This window comes from Agelaius tricolor, unplaced genomic scaffold (assembly GCF_023055355.1).
Source record: "Agelaius tricolor isolate 1412-34295 unplaced genomic scaffold, bAgeTri1.0.p SCAF_44, whole genome shotgun sequence".
NCBI lineage: Eukaryota > Metazoa > Chordata > Aves > Passeriformes > Icteridae > Agelaius > Agelaius tricolor.
In genome coordinates this window covers 146,016-163,724 of record NW_027269304.1, presented here as the reverse complement: position 1 = coordinate 163,724, position 17,709 = coordinate 146,016, and the positions used below count along the sequence as shown (strand labels likewise).

General features: G+C 40.5%; 1 protein-coding gene across 3 annotated transcripts; it reads left to right on the top strand.

Moving 5' to 3' along the window:
• The first annotated feature begins 2,995 nt into the window (after positions 1 to 2,995).
• Positions 2,996 to 12,981, top strand: CUNH5orf63 (chromosome unknown C5orf63 homolog). 3 transcript variants are annotated; one of them, XM_071455091.1, is made up of 5 exons: positions 2,996 to 3,084; positions 5,688 to 5,812; positions 8,475 to 8,595; positions 11,317 to 11,373; positions 12,150 to 12,981. In XM_071455091.1, the coding sequence occupies exons 3-5, from the start codon at positions 8,476 to 8,478 to the stop codon at positions 12,327 to 12,329; spliced, it is 357 nt and encodes a 118-aa protein (XP_071311192.1). In that variant the 5' UTR covers positions 2,996 to 3,084; positions 5,688 to 5,812; position 8,475; the 3' UTR covers positions 12,330 to 12,981. The 3 variants fall into 3 exon arrangements, 2 of the variants coding, with proteins under 2 accessions (XP_071311192.1, XP_071311191.1); XR_011683890.1 differs by lacking the exon at positions 2,996 to 3,084 and adding an exon at positions 3,105 to 3,471 and having other exon boundaries at positions 11,294 to 11,373; positions 11,788 to 12,292; XM_071455090.1 differs by lacking the exons at positions 2,996 to 3,084; positions 8,475 to 8,595; positions 11,317 to 11,373; positions 12,150 to 12,981 and adding exons at positions 3,122 to 3,133; positions 3,183 to 3,471; positions 6,404 to 8,468.
• The last annotated feature ends 4,728 nt before the right edge of the window (positions 12,982 to 17,709 follow it).

Here is a 17,709-nt window from a genome sequence, read left to right as displayed (position 1 = left end):
TTAAATACCAAACTTTACAGCAATCCATCTCATTCCTAAGCACAGTGTTAGTGAGACATGCTCTAAGTAATAATTCTTTCTGCATCTATCACTATGAAGATTAAGAAGATTCATCTCATAAATACTGGATTAAAACCAAAGCTAATTTTGTGCTGAGATATCTACAGTGGTGTAAAAAAACCTGCCAAAGCAAAACTGGTTAATTGCAAAGCAGATGTTTGTAGCCTAAAAAAACCTTTTAAAAACAAATAAAATTCTTTTTTCCATCTTTTTTCAACCTTTTTTTTTTTCTTACTTATCTCCTGTATTATAAACAATCTGATCTGAGGGTGAAACCAGTCTATATACCTGAGTGCACAACAATAAACACATCTGGCAGTGTAAGAAAATTCTGATTTGGCAGAACCAGTCAGTGGTTTGGTTAATTGACCTGTGTTAGGCAACAGAATGACAATCCTGCTGAAACTAGGAAAGGAACACAGCCAGATCACTTCTTGCCTTCAGCAGCAATTTTGTTTAAATAAACTGACCCGTTTTGGGAGCTCTGTCCTCCAGGTTCCTCTGGGAATTTTAGACACATGTCCCACAGAAGGATAGACTTGCTTTGGGAGCAAGAGGGATAAAATTAATCTGAGACCTGAGATGTCAAGAGCATGCTGGTCTCTGTATTTAAACCTGCTTTCCAACCTGCCTCTGCCCTCTGTCTGGATGTCCTCCCACCCTTTCTGAGAAAGTAAAATCCAGGTGAGAGCCAGCTCAGCATTTCCCTTGTGTGAGGCTTGTCAGGTCTGTCCTGTAGCAGTGCCAAACACCAAAGCCTGACACTGGATTTTATGATGCTGGGAAACAAAAAAACAAAACAAAACAAAACAAAACAAAACAAAACAAAAAAAATCCAAACCAAACCAAACCAAAACCAAACCAAACCAAACCAAACCAAAACAAACAAAAAAACACCAAAAAAACCCCACCAAAAGCCAAAAACCAATAACAAAATAAAACAAAAGAGCAGTCAGTGTCAGCTTGCCAGCATTCCATCTCTGTTCAGCAGCAGGGATTAAGAGAGCGTCTGAAAAGGAGTCACCAAGATCCCGAGCTGACTCTCTCTCCTGTTAATTTAAATGCTGGTTAATTACACGTGTCACACCAGCAGGGTAGGATTACACCCCTGGAGAGCCTTTCCCCTGAGTGCTGTTGTGCTTCTCAAAGCACAGATGAAGAGGAGAAGCTGACTTGAGCCTCTACCCTAAAGATTTGTCTCCTACTCTAGGCCTAGGGACTGCTAGCTACTGTGAGAGCCTAAATGAGGGATGTGGGACTCCATGGGGCTCTCCACAATGCAGTTTATTCCATCCAAGAGGTTACAGCAGCCCAGGGTGGTGGGTGACAGAGCTGTGCCCACAGCTGTCAGCTCCAGCTGCAGGCAGGCCTGGAGACCCTTTGGCTTTGGTTACAATGCATTATAGACTTTTCTTTAGCTTAGCATCTTAATACAGTAGAACCAATCTATACCTTAACTTTTATCTATAGCCTATCATAACTACTATAATTGCCATATTCATGTTACTGTTCTCCAATCACTAAAAGTCAGCACATTACAGTTTAAGCTAGAAGTTGTTTTTCAGTTTTCTTGCAGTGGAAAATTCTGAGACCTTTTTTCTACTTGCAGCTTTGCTGGCTTGTTTGCCTGTGCTGTCTTTCTGCTTGGTAAAAACATCTTCTTGTTTGAGGGGGGTTTATGCTCTGCTCTAAGCCATAAAAACCCCTTCTAACTAACACACCCTTTGCCTCCTTGGTTATGCAGTAAGACTGGCTCAGCAATTCTTTTCTTCTGTATCAAAACTTGCTTCCATCTCTATTCCTTCATCAGACTCTACATTTAAAAATCTTTCTGCCATGCATACATATCTGTGAGACTTTCTTGTCAAACTTTCATCCTTCCCAACAAGCTACTATGGCAAAACCAAACTCCTGACAGAAATACACTATGTATTTACAGTATGTAAACATGAGCCTGCAGCTTTAGCTGCCCAGCAGTGGACACTTGCTATTTTTTACTTAAAACTTTTTTGGGGAAAGGAAAATGAACACACCTGATGACTGAAACACCTCAAATGGAGCATCAAGGGCATCCTCCTAGCACCTGCCTTGGAGATATTTATATGCACTAATGAGATCCCATCTCAGTCACCTCTAGACTGAACAGGCCCAGCTCTTTACCTGTGTTTCTATTATTACTATTACATTACTATTATTTCTATTGCATTGCTATTATTGCTTTTGCATTACTGTTGCGAAAAACCCGTATTTTATGATTGGATTTTTCACAAATATTAAAATGAATATTATGTGTGTTATGTTAGAAAGTTATGCTGTGTTAATTTTCTTAAGTAGTGTGTTAAACATAGTTTTAGGTTATAACATAAGGTTAAAATAGAAACTATGTTATGTAAGAAACCTTTTTTTAAAAAAAGAAAGGACTCACACCGAGCTAGCAGGACACCTAAATCTTTCAGAAAAAGAGAATTTATTGCTCTCTTATCGAGTTCTTCCCGCCTCGCTGAGCTCTGAAGACGCCGTCAGGAATAAGAGGAAGAAGTTGACACTGCCCAGACAGAATCCTGTGTTTGAATGGAATTTATGCATCACGTATGAGGTGTATGAATATGCAACAGGCTGTTGCTTTTAAGGGTTAATCCTCTGTTAACGTGGGTCCTTTTTCGGGTTTATGTTGCCCCGAAAGAGGTACCCGGACGTCCGTAACTCTTTGGGCTTTTTGTCTCGTATTGTTCTAAATCCTGATTATCCACATTTTAATTACTCTAAACATATTACTATTTTTATAACCATCTTATCACTATTAAACTTCTAAAATTCTAAAACCAAGCGCTTTGCCCCTTTTCCACCCTCCTATCCCCCCATTCCTATTACTTATTCGCATTTTACTTTCTCTTGCGGGCCACCTCGGCCGCTCCCTTTGTGCCCCGGGAGCGCTTCCCGGGCCGGAGCCGCTTCCTTCCCGTGGCGCGGCCGCGTCACAGCCGGCGCTGCCGCCCCGCCCGCGGCCCGGCCGAGCTCCCGCAGGTGCGTGCGGGGCCGCCTTGGCTTCTCGGGCCTTGGCTTCTCGGGCCTTGTTCCCTCGGGATGCGGCTCTTCGGCATGCAGCAGCCCCCGGCATGCAGCAGCCCCCGGGATGCGGGTGCCCCGGGATGCGGGTGCCCCGGGATGCGGCTCCGCTGCCCCGGGATGCGGGTGCCCCGGGATGCGGGTGCCCCGGGATGCGGTGCCCCGGGATGCGGGTGCCCCGGGATGCGGTGCCCCGGGATGCGGGTGCCCCGGGATGCGGGTGCCCCGGGATGCGGTGCCCCGGGATGCGGGTGCCCCGGGATGCGGGTGCCCCGGGATGCGGTGCCCCGAGATGCGGTGCTCCGGCTCCGTGTCGCCGCGGAGGGTCCGGGCACAGGTTTGCGGGTATCGGCATCACCGGGCGGGCCGGCTCCTTGCGGGGCAGAGGGAGGAGGGCTCTGGATACACTGTACCCCGTTGGGCTCGCCGGCGGGGCGCGGGGGGACTCGCTCAGAAGTTTCCAAATGGAAATGTTTATGTCTAAACATAAAAGTCTTATTATGTTATATGTCTATAATGAATATAATGCCTACATATACATGCAGATTTTATATATACACACCCAGAGATATATATGTATGTATATCTGTGTATATATATATATGTATATGTATATATGTGTATATATATGTGTGTGTATATATACATATATTTATATGTATATCTACATATATTTATATATATACATATATATTTATATAAATATAAAAATATATACTTATATATTTTTATATATTTTATATATATATACACATATATATACATATATTGATGTATATGTGTATATATATATGTATGTATGCAAATGTATATATGTGTATATATATACATCTATGTGTCTATGTATATGTAGATATGTATACATATATGTCTATATATACAAATATGTATCTATATATGCAGATATATGTACATATATATGTGTATATATACATATATTTATGTATATGTATGTATATATATGTGTATATATGTCTATATATACATATATGTATCTATGTATATGTAGATATATGTATATATATACACATATATATACACATACATATATATGTGTGTGTGTATATATATATATCTATATCTATATATATCTGCATGTGTATGTAGGCATTATATACATTATAGATATATAACATAATAAAGAGTTTTAAACATTTCTATTTGGAAACTTCGGAGCAAAACCGCCCAAGCCCTGCCAGATTGTATATATACATACATAAATATACATATGCATATACATATATATACACACACATATATATACCTATATATAAATTATAATTTATTTTATAATTTTTATACTTGTTTATATCTATATTTTCTGATTTATTTTTCACATATACACACACAAAAATATGTATCATATATCTATGTATTGTTATATATATAGGCACACAAATGTGTATCTTATATGTAAACATGATAATATATTTCATATTATTTTTATGTTAATATATGTGTATATTTGTATATACACATACATTAACATAAATCTGTATACATATATATAAATCTGTATACATATATATACTCATGAAAATATTTGTATATTTGTATGAATATATACATATGTATAGGTATATATATGTGTGTGTATATGTGTATACTTAAATATATATATAATATATATATTTATATTTTATATGTATGTATGTGTATATATGTGTATACTTAAAACATACAAGCTGTACATATAAATAAAATATATACATATCAATATATTGATATGTATCAATATAATATACAGTATCATTATATATATAATTAATATACAATATCATTATGTACATATTATATGTAATATACAGTAGCATTAATATAATTATTCATACAATACACCAAAGCAATATTAATTGTGCATTAATGACATATTAATATTACCTTAATATGACCTACATAAATATTAATATGTATTATATCAGCAATATCCTATATTTTAATGTTAGTGCTATGTTTGTTAATATGATAACATTATAGGCTGTGTAGGATGTAAGATATTAATATAATTTCATGAGATACATGTTTATATATAAAATATTGTATGCTGTGTTCTATAATGTATATGATGCATATCTTATCCTCTATTATGCTATTTTTACTGTTAACTTTTAAGCTCCATTAGAAACTTTACATTATGGTAGTAGTGTGGTTTTCTGTGCAAGTTCTGCACAGTATTCAGAACAGGCCATTACAGCAACCTGTTGGGTGCAGTTTAAATTATCTGGGATTTGAAGTGTGGCCCTGGACCAGGTTCTAGGATGCACTCCCATGGCCTCATCCCTCTAATCTGGAGGGGTTACTGAGCAAAATGTGTTGACAAATGTGACACTTCCATCTTTTCTGTGATGGAATGCAGTGTATTTCTGTGGCATTTCCCCCGGGTTACTGTAGGAGAAAATGCATGGAAACATGCACTGGTTGATGCATAACATCACCCCACAGACACAGCTGGTATTGCTGATGGTATCTTTGAATTTCGAGCTGCTGCAAGAACCTGATTCTCCCTGAGGGACTCCTAGAGTCATGAGCACGTGCAGAAAAGATTTTCTTGTGTTTTGCAGGCCTCCTCTGAATGTCTGGTGGGGTAAGAGCTGCGTGGGGATCTCCACAGCTGCAGGGTTTGCTGTCTCCACTCACCTGGGCTCCCTGGTCTGTGTCACCTGTTTTCCTCTTCAGCATCTCCTTGGTAGGTAATCAAATGCAGACTGCCAGAAAATTTGGTTTCCTTGATGGCCATAGCTGGTTTTGAATGAGGGACAGCAGGAGATAGGTGTTTAAATTGCCATCAGCATGCATCCTGATATTTGCACCTACTTTATCCCCACCATTCTCTTTCAGCTGTTACTTAAAAGGTAAATACTTCAAGGAAAATAAATCCATGCTTGCCTTTCCTTGATTGATGCTGAGATTAAGTTTATACAGATGCTTACCTCATCTAAATAATGGATGGTTTTAGTGTCACAACTTAGTTTTCCTGCAGATGAGGATTTATTAGGTGATGCAAATTCTGTTAATGGGAATTGAGTCCAACTTGGCTTTGCAAAATAGAGCATGGGCCAAGCCCAGACTCAAAAGAATAATTTGTTAAATCTGTAGCATTGTGGTTTAGGGGAGGGTAAATTCACAAGTTTGCAAGCATCCTTCTTTGTATTTATGTGTTCATTTTTTCCCTCAAGCAAATCTTTATAATTGGGGGTAGTCTAGAGAGAAATCCAGAATAATGATATGGGAAGTTTTGTGCGTTTTAGTGTCTTTGGCAGGACTCTGTTTTTTTCAGGTTATTTGTAAAAACAGCCAGTCAGACTCCTGTTAGTCCTGGAAACAGCAGATTCTTCTGGTCAGTGAAGATTTGCTGCTAGATTCTGAAGATAGAATTTCTTGTAATTACATAAAATTGATGAAGAAGTTAAGGCACTACTGGCTGATTTTTTTTTTTTTTTTTTTTTTTTTTTTCTTTGTGGGGCCTCAAAGTTTAGGTACTGAAACTGTTTTATTCATTCCTCTTCAGCTGATGTTTTGGTAGTTGTTGTTCTCAGGACAGCAGAGTATGGAGGGATCAGGAGGGGAACTCTGGACTGAACTGGAGCTGCTTTATGCACATATATGTGTGGAAGGGAAAATGTGATCTATGGAAATCTGTGCTTTTTTCATTCTACTATCCAAAAAAAAAAAAAACAATTTGAGAACATCTTCCTCATTTGGAAGGCTTGCTAGGCTGGGAACAAAAGTGTTCTTAAAAAACTTGTCAGTAAGCAGACCCTTTTTTTTTCCTCCATTTTTTATCTTGCATGTGAACAGGCCAACATGCTGTGAACACTTCATGCCAAAACTGCATCTGTTGTGGTCTTCCATTTGCTGTGGGTTTAAAAATTTTCCACGTCCGACTGAGGCTCTTCCTGCCCTCCAGATCTGCCTTTTTCCAAAAGGTTCCAAGCTTGCCCGCACATGTAACATTCAAAATCCCAGGCAGTTCTGTTTCCACCTTGCTAAGTGAAACAAGTGCAGTAGCTGCCAAGGACTGTGACCTTTGGCAGAGTGTGCTGTGCCAGTCACTGCTCAGTGACAGGAATTTTACTGCTCTGCCCCTTGCAGCTGACACTTACTAATAGCTGCTGTCTTTTGGCTGTGCAGGAAGATTGGTGGAGCAGTGCCCTGTCACCCATTTGATTTTTTTCTTGTGGTTGTGGCTTAGAAATAGAGCATTTAAAGTTTAGAGTCCACTGCAGTGCTCTTCCTTAGTGGTTATTCTGCATAACCTTTCCTCTTAGAAAAAAGCTTCGTGATATTGGTACTGAGAGATCCAGTGAAGCAGAAGAGCACTGGGTTCTGTTTGATTAAACATCCCAAACTGTGCCCAGAAGCTGCAATGAGATCCTCCTCACTCTTTAGCTGCTTCAAATTGTGACATCACGTTGTGTGTTTAGCTTTAGATAATAGAAGCTACAAGTAAGTCAGGCCTGAAACTGAGCAGAAGCAGTTTGGCTTTGGGTAAAAGGGATTCAGTTTGGTTTTCCCAGTGTAAATTCTGACATCAGGTGTCATGGCTGCTGATAATGACCATGCAGACTCCCTTTGGCTTCCTTCTTTGTCCCTCAGTGTTGTAGAGGTCACATTAAGACAAAATTTTGGAGGAAGCAGTGTTTTTATCAATGACATTATGAACAGGTGACTTCAAGACTCCAGTGTGGCGCCCGTCAATAACGCTTAACTTACTCAGATTTTCTCAAAGGAATTACAAACCCATCAATTAATTTGCTGTTGCAGGAAGGACTTGGGGCAGTATGAATGCTTTTAATATTACCAAGTTAAATCATCTTGGCTACAGCTTTTTTTACTCACTGCAGAACGCATTGTATTAATATTCTGATTAGGCACAGATTAGTTTTTTTGATGGAATAATTCGGGTAAGTAGACTATGTCAAACGCTGCAGCAAGATTACAGAGGTTCAAAGCACAGCACTTTGCATTTTTAAATATGTAATTCCAGCTGGCATCTGTGGAGCTGGAACAGCATAGTGCATTTATGTCAGCATTTGTGTTGGGGAATTTAAAAGAGGCATTTCAACAAGGAAACGTAGGTGTTTTGTTGTTCTTTTCTTCTTTTTTTTTTAATGGAACTGCTGCTTTTTGAGCTGCACAACGTTTCTGGCCTGCCACATAGTAAACCCACCTCCCTGATGAATGTGTTGATAGTGTGAGGATAAAAACCCTGGGTTGAATGTTTTGGCTGTGTGTGATTTAGAGCCGCCATGGAAGCGTCGCGTTTATCCTGACATTAAATTTCATGAGCTATAACTTGGAACAACTCAGAGGGGTTTTTTGTTTTTTTTTTTTACTGCCTGAAACAGGATGATGGTGCTCTGTTTCCTGAGCAGAGCCCTGCCACGAGCCAGGCATTCACCCAGCCCACTGGGGAGACAACTCTGCTCAGCCAGCACGGATAAACCAACCTTGACTTTATTCACCAAGGTAAGAGCTGTTCACACAATAAAGCTGGGCAGGACTGTGTGTTTGTCAGCTCTGAAACACAGGAATTGCAGGTTAGATGGCTTGTCCTTGCCCTTTATTTTCCCCCATTCAGAGTGGTGTTGGGCGTTTTACCTAGTGGGTTTCTGCACGCCAGGCTTTGCTGCACAGTCCCGCTCTCATTGTAAGAATTAGCAATCAACAATTAGCAATCAACAAATATTTCAGGGCAGTTTTGCCTCTGTGACTCTGTGGTTCATTTACCAGCTGAAGATTTGGCCCAGCTGCCAGAGTTTCACCCTGAAAATGGAGAGCAGAGATGAAATGTTACACACAATCTGCCAACCACAAGTATCAGCAGTCAAAGCAGGCTCTTCAAAGTGCTCATGTTTAATTTCAGCACCACCTGTGAGACTGTAAAATGTATCCAATTAGTGCTGGGAGCACGTGAGGGAAAAGTAGATTTTTCTTTTACCCTCTTTTTTGCTTTGTTGGCAGCAGAAAAAAAGGGTGTAGAATTCCTAGGCATATTTAGAAAACAGATGAGATGAGCAGGAAGGGTCATTTGTGGACTGTCACATTTCATGAATTGTTTTCAATTATTACCTGCATAGTTCTGCACTTTTATAAAGGATGGCACAGGATGGGTTATGCTGAATTTATGTGGTTGTTGCAGCTTTTAAGAGGAGAATAACTACAAATGCAAAGCACTGAGAGTGCTGACATCAGTGTGGTGGTTTTAGATATGATTAAAATATTTACCTCCTCCTGCACAGTGTTTTTTCATTCCATCTGTAACCATACAGGAGTGTGGAAACTGTGTGACAAATGAATAGGTTAAAAATAATAGGTCAGCATCCATTTAATAATCAGAACTATACTTTAAAGTTGCAGCTTTCTCTCCCCGTGCCCAGTTCAGCCTCAACTAATTCATAATTCAAATGGGGTAAGGTAGGGAATAATGCTCTTACCTTTGGGTTAAAAATTGGAAAAAATTTCTCTTTTTAAAATTAAAATGTGTCTTAAAACTCCTAACTAGTAAGGAAGGCACTGTGTGAAATCAAATTTTCTAGTAGCAGATTTCCAGCACTTCTCTGAAATGGCCTTTTGTTGAAGGTGTTTTTTAACTCTAAATGTTTGCTGTTAACTTCAAATGTTCACTGGCAATTGCAAAGAAAAGTGCAGTCTATTAAAAAAATCTAATCTACACTGTTATCTCATGCTAAATGATCCCTTGTTTGCCTCCTTCTTATTTTTAATAAGGAGAAAAGAGGAGGAGAAAGCAGAAGGGGAGTTATGACTTCTGGATCAAACTGATAGAAGCTATCAAATGGGTTTCCCTTTGTAGTCCCCTTTTCTGACCACCCTAGCAACATTTGCTTATATAAATCTACTGCTACAAAAGATTTCGCTGTTTGTTAAAATAATTCACTTCTGATTTTAAGCCAATACCACCGAGTGCTTAAGCTTGCCATGAGAATGAAACTATATTTTTTCCTAAAAAAAAAAAAAAAAAAAGTTTAGCCATCTTTACCAAAAGCATTTATGCGCCCGGTATGTTGGGAAGCTCTCCACAGGCCTAGAGGAACCAAGTGTGTCCTGGTTTAACTGGGTGGAGTTTTTTGGGGTTTTTTTTTTGTGTGTTGCAAAACTGGTGTGCAGGGTTCTGGGTCAATTCCTTTCAGTCACCAGTGTCTGTCAAACCAAAAGCAACGAGGACTATGAGGAACACAGGACACTTCAGTGTCCTGCATGGGTTTTCAGAGCACAAGGACTTGTCCGTGTGGGAAACGCAATTTAGGTTGGATCTAAATAAAAGCAGAGTGTTTAATCCGAAGTAATTCACATTACTGGAAAATTCACATTACAGGAAATAAAAAGTAGCTGTTTTGGAAGTTAACTTCACATTTAAACAAGCTCAAGGAAGACTTTTCAGAGGGAGAATGAGAAGAAGATCTTTTCCAGCTGCAGGAGGTGTTTTGGGGCAGAGGGACAGAGCAGTCATGTTCACCTCCATGTACTTTGCCATGTGAATTTTGTGGGCCAAATTCTGCTGTTGCAAACATTGGAGCAGCATGCTTTCATATGAATTAATTCTTCAGTTACAGCCTTGGTGTCAGCAGAACTCAGATGGGGGAGTTTTCAGAAATGTGAGGGGTTTTTTTGACCTGATCACGGGTTAAGACACTGAAGGTGTTTGCCATTTCTCCTTTCTGGAGGTTACTTTCCTTCCAGCTCTGCTGTTTGGAGGATCCTGCTTAATTTCTTGCAGTCAAAGCCACCCAGTCTTAAATTGCCTTTTTCCCATTTGAGCTGAGCCATGTTTCTTGATCTGAGACAGGCTGGAAGTTACTTGTGTGGCTTTCTCATTCCTGTTTTAGCAGCAGTGGTACCTGCAGCTGTCCTCATTTGCTGCTGAAAATACTTTCAGATCATTCCCTTGGATCTGATTTAGAAAACTGTAAAATTTGCCCCATGAGAAATGCAATAGCAAATGTAAAATGATTAAATTCAGTAGCTGGATAGTTTGTTGGGGTTTTTTTTTTCATCCATACTGCACTGATAAGTAAAGTTTTAGAAAGCCCCTAAGGCAGGGAGCTTGGTGCAGGGAAGGGAACCTGAATTTACAGTAATGAATGTAATGTCTGTGTGTGTTATTTCACAGTACAAACAACTTCTGTGTTTTAATGCACGCTTTAAGGTACTCTGAATGTTTTCATTTAGAAACCATGCCCTCTGTGTGATGAAGCAAAAGAAGTTCTTGAGCCATATAAGAGAAGGGTAATGTATGGAAATTCTGTATATGTTTTCTATATGGAAAGAACAGTTAATCAGGATTCATTCTTTGTAAAAAGAAAATTGCTTGGATTTATTTGCATCTGTTATTCTTTCATGGATGACCTCTTCAAGACAATTTCAGCACTGATTTACATAAAACTCATTATCCAAAAGCATTTTGTGATAATGCTACTCAAATAAGTATTGGCAAACTAAGCCAATATAAACCATATTACAGGAGTTCTTGAAAATACTCCTTTTGCAAATACTGTTGCCTTGTCTGAAGGAAGAGTTTGGAACTTTCATGAGCCAGGATGTAATTTGGGAAAGATGTAACTAAGTGGGGTTGTGAATATTTGAACTATGTGGCTGCAATTTTCGCCGTTTTCCAACCAGTTTTTGATGTCTCTGTTGAAGGATGAAACTTTCAATGGAAGCATTGAGGGCTGTCGCACTCTGCTGCCTGTTTTGTTCCCGGCTGTGTGTTTGTTGGGGTTGCTGCCCACAGGAGAGTGGAACAGGAATACTCTGGGCTAGGGAGGCAGTCCCTTGTGGGGAGGCAGCCAAGGGTTGTGGCTACGTATATTTTGTACTCAAAAAAACCAGGCCGCAACACAAAGAAAAGGCCGCAACACAAAGAAAAGGCCGCAACACAAAGAATAAACCCACAAGCTTCAGGAAAACAGCCCTTCCCTTCTGAGGAAAGCACTGATCAGAAGACAAGCAGGTTTTGTTTTACAGTGTCCACTGGGAACTGACATATCTCTTCTCTGCCACAGTTCATTCTGCAGGAGGTGGACATCACCCTTCCAGAGAACTCGGCCTGGTACGATAAATACAAGTATGACATACCTGTTTTTCACTTAAATGGGAAGTTCCTGATGAAGCACCGAGTCGACATTCCGAAGTTTGAGGACCGGCTTAGGAAGCTGGAGCTGCAAAATGAGGGAAACCAGTGAAGAAAATGCAGCTGCTCTGAGGCAGGCCTCAAAGGTGAAAAGAACTTTGTGGAAAAAAAAAACCAAAAAACCAAAACCAAAAACAACCCATATTCATTATCTGGCCTTAAATTTCTTAGGACATACGAGTGTGAAAAGCTTGAGTGGCTTGTGTTCTGTTTTGTACTAATCACCCAGCCCAGCTGCACCAGGAGCCACCTTTTCTGTGCTGTTCATTTGCTGCTCTCCTGGGCTGGTGTTTTTTCTCCGAGAGAATAAAAGCTGCTCCACAGCAGCAGATAAAGTAAACTCTGTCTGTGTGGGGTTGGCATGGCCAGGTTGGGGTGGTGGGGGGTGGCACAGGGGTGTTTTTTCTGAGAGGCTGCTGGAAGCTTCCCCTGTGTCCAGCTGAGCCAGCCAGCTCCAGGATGGATCCTCTGGCCACATCTGAGACCATCAGTGGTGAGGAGGAAGAAGGAGAGAATGCTTAATAAAAAGACCACAAACCCTGTTCTCCATCTCCCTGAACCACTGAGGGGAAGGAGGAAGAGAAAACTGGGAGTGAGGTTAAGCCTTGGTCGAAGGGAAGGGTGGGATAAAGGAGTTTTAAAGATTTAGTTTCCTTTGTCTTTATCCTGCTGTGGTTTGATTGGTAATAAACTAATTTCCCTAAGTCTCTTCTCTCTGTGTTCTCATCTCAACCCAGGAACCTTTTTATTGTATTTTCCCTCCTCTGCCCAGCTGGTGATGGGGGGGACTTCTGGTGGGTGTGTGGCATCCAGCCAGGATTCAGTGTTCAAAAGATGATTAGCACATGTAGATGGAGATTAGACTGTAGATATGTCAGAGAATTCCTTGAAGAAGTCCAGGAGCCTACCCTAAGTGATAATTCAAAATAGAAAATAGGGCATTTAAGTTAAAAGGGCACTTGATTAAGGACCACACACTCTCGCTGGAATTGTATCTGTGAAATGATCATCACAATTTGATACAGTTATTGCTAACACCTCACACTGAATTGTTTATTTTTCACGTTTCAGTTCTGTCTGCCACGCAGCTGCAAATCCATTTATCATGTGGCAAGAAAGCCATTTTTTCAAGGATTGCTGCAGTTACATTAGTTACATAGGCAATGCGGGCCTGTGAAGGAGACAGAATGCCCAAGTTAAACGTGTTTTCAGGACGTAGAGAATGACAGATTCAGGAAAAGACAACCATTTTTGGTTAAATAATCTGTAACAGACTGCAGAAAGTTGCTGGTATTTTTGATGTACTTAATAGATTCTTTAACACAGAAACTAATCCCCACCTGCTGCATTTTCGTTCTTATCGTGGTGATATTCAGTCTTTTCTTCTCACTAGGAATTTAAGCAGGTTCACTTGACAGATGTGTCTTCACAGAGGGAAGGATCCAGATGCAATGCCTGGCTGGATCAGCAAATTGAAATACAGCAGGATTCAAGAAGGACTTCAAGAAAGAAAGAAAATTCAGAAAGATTCAAGAAAGTTTCGGAGTATGGTTTAATAAGAAGTCAGCTGATCTGCTGTGAAAATGGGCTTCATGGCCTCATCCTGCAGTGTCTTTAGCATTTGACAGATAATTTGCAGTCTAGTTTTGATGTATTCCCCAAGGTGAAAAATTTCTGGGGAGGTGGGAGTAAGAAATTAAAACTTTCCTCCAGTTTAGCAGCTTCAGTCCACTCAGGCTGGGGTCTGAAACTATCCAAGGTTTCCCAGGAGGGAGACCTATGCCATTTTTATAGCACAGAACTTGAGGTAAGTTCAGCCAGATCATGGATCCACAGAGTTTTTCATCACCATTAGCAGAAGAACAGGGCTCTAGAGACAAAACACTTTTATACTTTCTTCAGTTCATGATGCTACAGTCAAAAATTCTGACTGTTCCGTGGGAAATAAAAGATATTTTCATTTGTTAAATAAAAGATTTGAATTATGTCTGTATCAGCAAGTGCCACTTGCCTTTCTTCTATGGTTTGAGATGGTTTCAGAGGGCCCAGGTTTTTTCCTTACTGAGGTTTTTGTGATAAGAGAACTGCATAGAGCACTTGTCAACCATAGCTCAAGTGCTCTTCTAAAATGCAACAGAATTATCTCGAAGATAGGGACAACAGAATTCATGTGGACTCACCCCACTTCCCAAAATACGTAACTGACAGAGACTGGCAGAGCTCTCAGAGATCTTTTTGCCTTTGTTTTATTCTAGTAAGATCTGTTTCGGGAAGGAAAAAAAGAAAAGAGGAAGTTAAAACCAAACTTCTTAATAATTTTAGAGTTGATGAATCCCTTGTTCCTTTTTCTGTCAGACTGTGGAGAGTTTCCTCTGTAGGCACTACCAGATACTTTTTCCCCCATTTGTTTTGTAAGGTGAATGATAACAGGATTTCCATAATACCTTTTGTCCATTGCATAGCTTTTATGAGTGAGATTGAGCTTTTCCATTAGGGCTGTGCTGCCAAAAACCTTCCAGTGGCTTTACTGCTCTGCACTTTTAAGAGAGTGGGAACCCTCTTTTCATCAGCTTGGACACAGGGACAGGAGGTGGGAATGTGTCAATATGGAGTGTTGGTGGCACAGCCTCACCTTCATTTTCCAAAAGCAAGAAAGGATGCATCCTATATAAATTTGAGGGGTTTTTTTTCCCCCTTCTTCTTGAATGTAAAAAAATGGAGCTGTGTCCCAGCACATGCATCTCTCTAATCAAATGTGTTGAAGTATAACACAGGTATTAAAAGGAGAAGGTATTTGCCCCTGCTGAATATATATTTATGGAGCAATGTGCAACTTTGTGAAAACTGGCAATTTACTCTTTTGGCAGTGAGTATTGGCAGGAGTGCAAAACCTTGTAATGTACTATCTCTGTAGTAAAAGGAGAATGAATACAAGATGGACTTATTTTCTATTTCTGGACAATGTCAGGAGCACACAGCACACAGACAATGTCCCATCTTCTTCCAGTAACTATAAAAAGCCAAACACCCACTGGGCTTACTTTCTTCTATGTTCTGCTTCTCTGACCGTTTCTTTGTGTCTTTAAATTGTACACAAGACATGGAAGAAAATGTCTCATTTTCTTTTAGGCACAGCACTGCAGGTACAGTGTCTTCCTGTCCAAAGTGCCCTGTGGTACATAATCTCATATTCAGCTGTAGTCACATGGCCATCTGGGTTAACTACACGTGGAAGTAAGCAAAGCCCAGTGTGCAAGTGTTTACAACATCTTTTTTACTTTTTTCTTTTTTCTTTTTCTTTTTTCTTTTTTCTTGTTTCTTGTTTCTTTTTTTCTTTTTTCTTTTTTTTTCTTCTTTTTTCTTGTTTCTTTTTTCTTTTTTTCTTTTTTTTTTTCCTTCTTCTTTTTTTCTTTTTGTTTTTTAATTTCAGTGGCAATATCACTTTCCAGGCAGTCTTGCTTTACAGTCTACCAATAACATCCCTCTTCTTTTCCATCGTGCCCTGCTGGCAAGAAGGCTCCATCCCATTCCTGTGAAACTGCTTTGCCTTGTAGACCCAAACCTGAGTTTTTTTGAAAGTCATGACTGGAATTGTGAGAACAGAACAGTTTCCAGTTAGGGAGCTCCATCTGAATGATAGCTTGAGCTGCTTTGGCAAAAAAAAAAATATCACGGTAAGAACAACAAATTATTTATTTGTTATAAATAAATAAATAAATATATATTTTTCTCTGTCCTCTATCCTCACCACTTGTAGCATTTGAGATCAAATTCTGGTTCTTGGTCTGGATCTTCCAGAGATAAATGACATATGAACATCCAAAGGGTAAAATGAGCTCCTGCAGGAGAAAAATCCTCTTTGCTTGTCCATGGAATGAGCTTCAGGGACTGAGGGCACTCCAGACCTTCCTCATTTTCCCTCAGTGCTGCCTTCTGGGGCACATATGGTTGATTACAAGGATAAAAACTAAACCCCTGCCAGTCATACACAAATCTCACTGAAATGAGACACTCCCTGCATCCACTCCCTTCTCCTGGGGGGAAGGCAAAAGATGTGGATTGTGTGATGTGGATTGCTGGAGTGCCCCTAGACACGAGGTCAGGGTGTGCAAAATTCAGGGTTTTACCCTGCCACATAAAGAAATGAGACTTAGACCATGTAATCTTCAGTCAGTCTCTTTTTCCCTTCTTTTCTCCCCTTCCTGAGTCCTTCCCAGGAATATTTAACCCAGGGACCAAGACAACAAGGTGATACAGCTGGGTTTTGTCTTGAGGGTTTTGGTGCTGCATTCTTTTGTTCCATTGGTTTTGGGTTTTTGTGGGTTTTTTGTTTGTTTGTTTGTTTGTTTGTTTGTTTGAGTTTTTTGGTTTTGTTTTGGGGTATTTTTTTGGGGGTTTTTAATGCTTGGTTTTGTTGTTTTGGTTTTGGTTTTTGTTTTGTTTTGAATTGGGTTGGGCTTCTTTCTTCAGTATGACATTCCCTGAACATTCCCTGGAGATCAGCTCCCAGAAAGGTGGCACCTTCCTCTCCATCCAGCGTAGAAAAGCACGGTGAATCAAACCACCAGACCACACACGGGTCTGATTTGTACACCAGGCACCAGTTCAAGCTTCTCCTCCAGCAGGTGAGACATCCATTGCTCCAGGATCTCCGAGGTGCCAGGAGCTGAAGATCCGTTTGCAAGGGTTGGATCCAAGCAACCTCACTGATGTCCCCACTGCACTGAACACCTAAATTTCTACTAAACTTACCTTTCCTGCTAAGATGGGCTGAGTGACTTGGGCATGCCAGTCTCTCCCTTTTTATTTTAACACACACACAAGTGTCATCTGTGTGCTGTTTCCATCTCCACCTAGAGGTGTTCCTGTGTTGCTGGGTGAACATGCAGGTGCAAATATTGGTGGGCATTTTTTTGGGAAAGCCAAGCAAGGGCAGCTCTTCCCTGCCCCTGTGATTTGCCTTCTGGTGAAATTTTAGTGCTGCTTTAACAGCTGCCTTCGGGGAAGGCAGCAATTTCATGAAATACCATCCCAGTCCTTTCATTTCCAAACAAAGCAAGCGTGACAGAGGCAGTGGGATGGAGAACTGCGGTTGGGCAAGGAAAAACATTAGCCTGGGGGGGTTTGTCTTTGGAACTTGGGGCCGCACCGTTTTTTGGATGCTGCTCCAACTGAGTCTCAGCAAACTCTCGGAGCTTTCAGCACCGAGGCAGCTCCGGGAAAGCTCCTTGTGGACACGGGGCTCTTGTGAGGTTTTTAACAAAAAAAAAAAAAAAAAAAAAAAAGACAGGACAACGATGAAATTCCTTGATTCCTCGCGCTGTTCCAGGCTGGCACGGAGCTGTCGCTACCCGGGCGCTCCTTTGTGTCGCTGCTGCTCCGCGGGTACCGCCAGGGGAGGAGGAGGAGGAGGAGGAGGAGGAGGAGAAGAA

Coding starts and splice junctions, on each gene's coding strand:
- CUNH5orf63 (XM_071455090.1), top strand. CDS start 3,194: ATGCGGGTGCCCCGGGATGCGGGTGCCCCGGGATGCGGCTCCGCTGCC. Junction 3,472..5,687: donor GTCCGGGCACAGGTTTGCGG/GTATCGGCATCA, acceptor TGTGTTTTGCAG/GCCTCCTCTGAATGTCTGGT.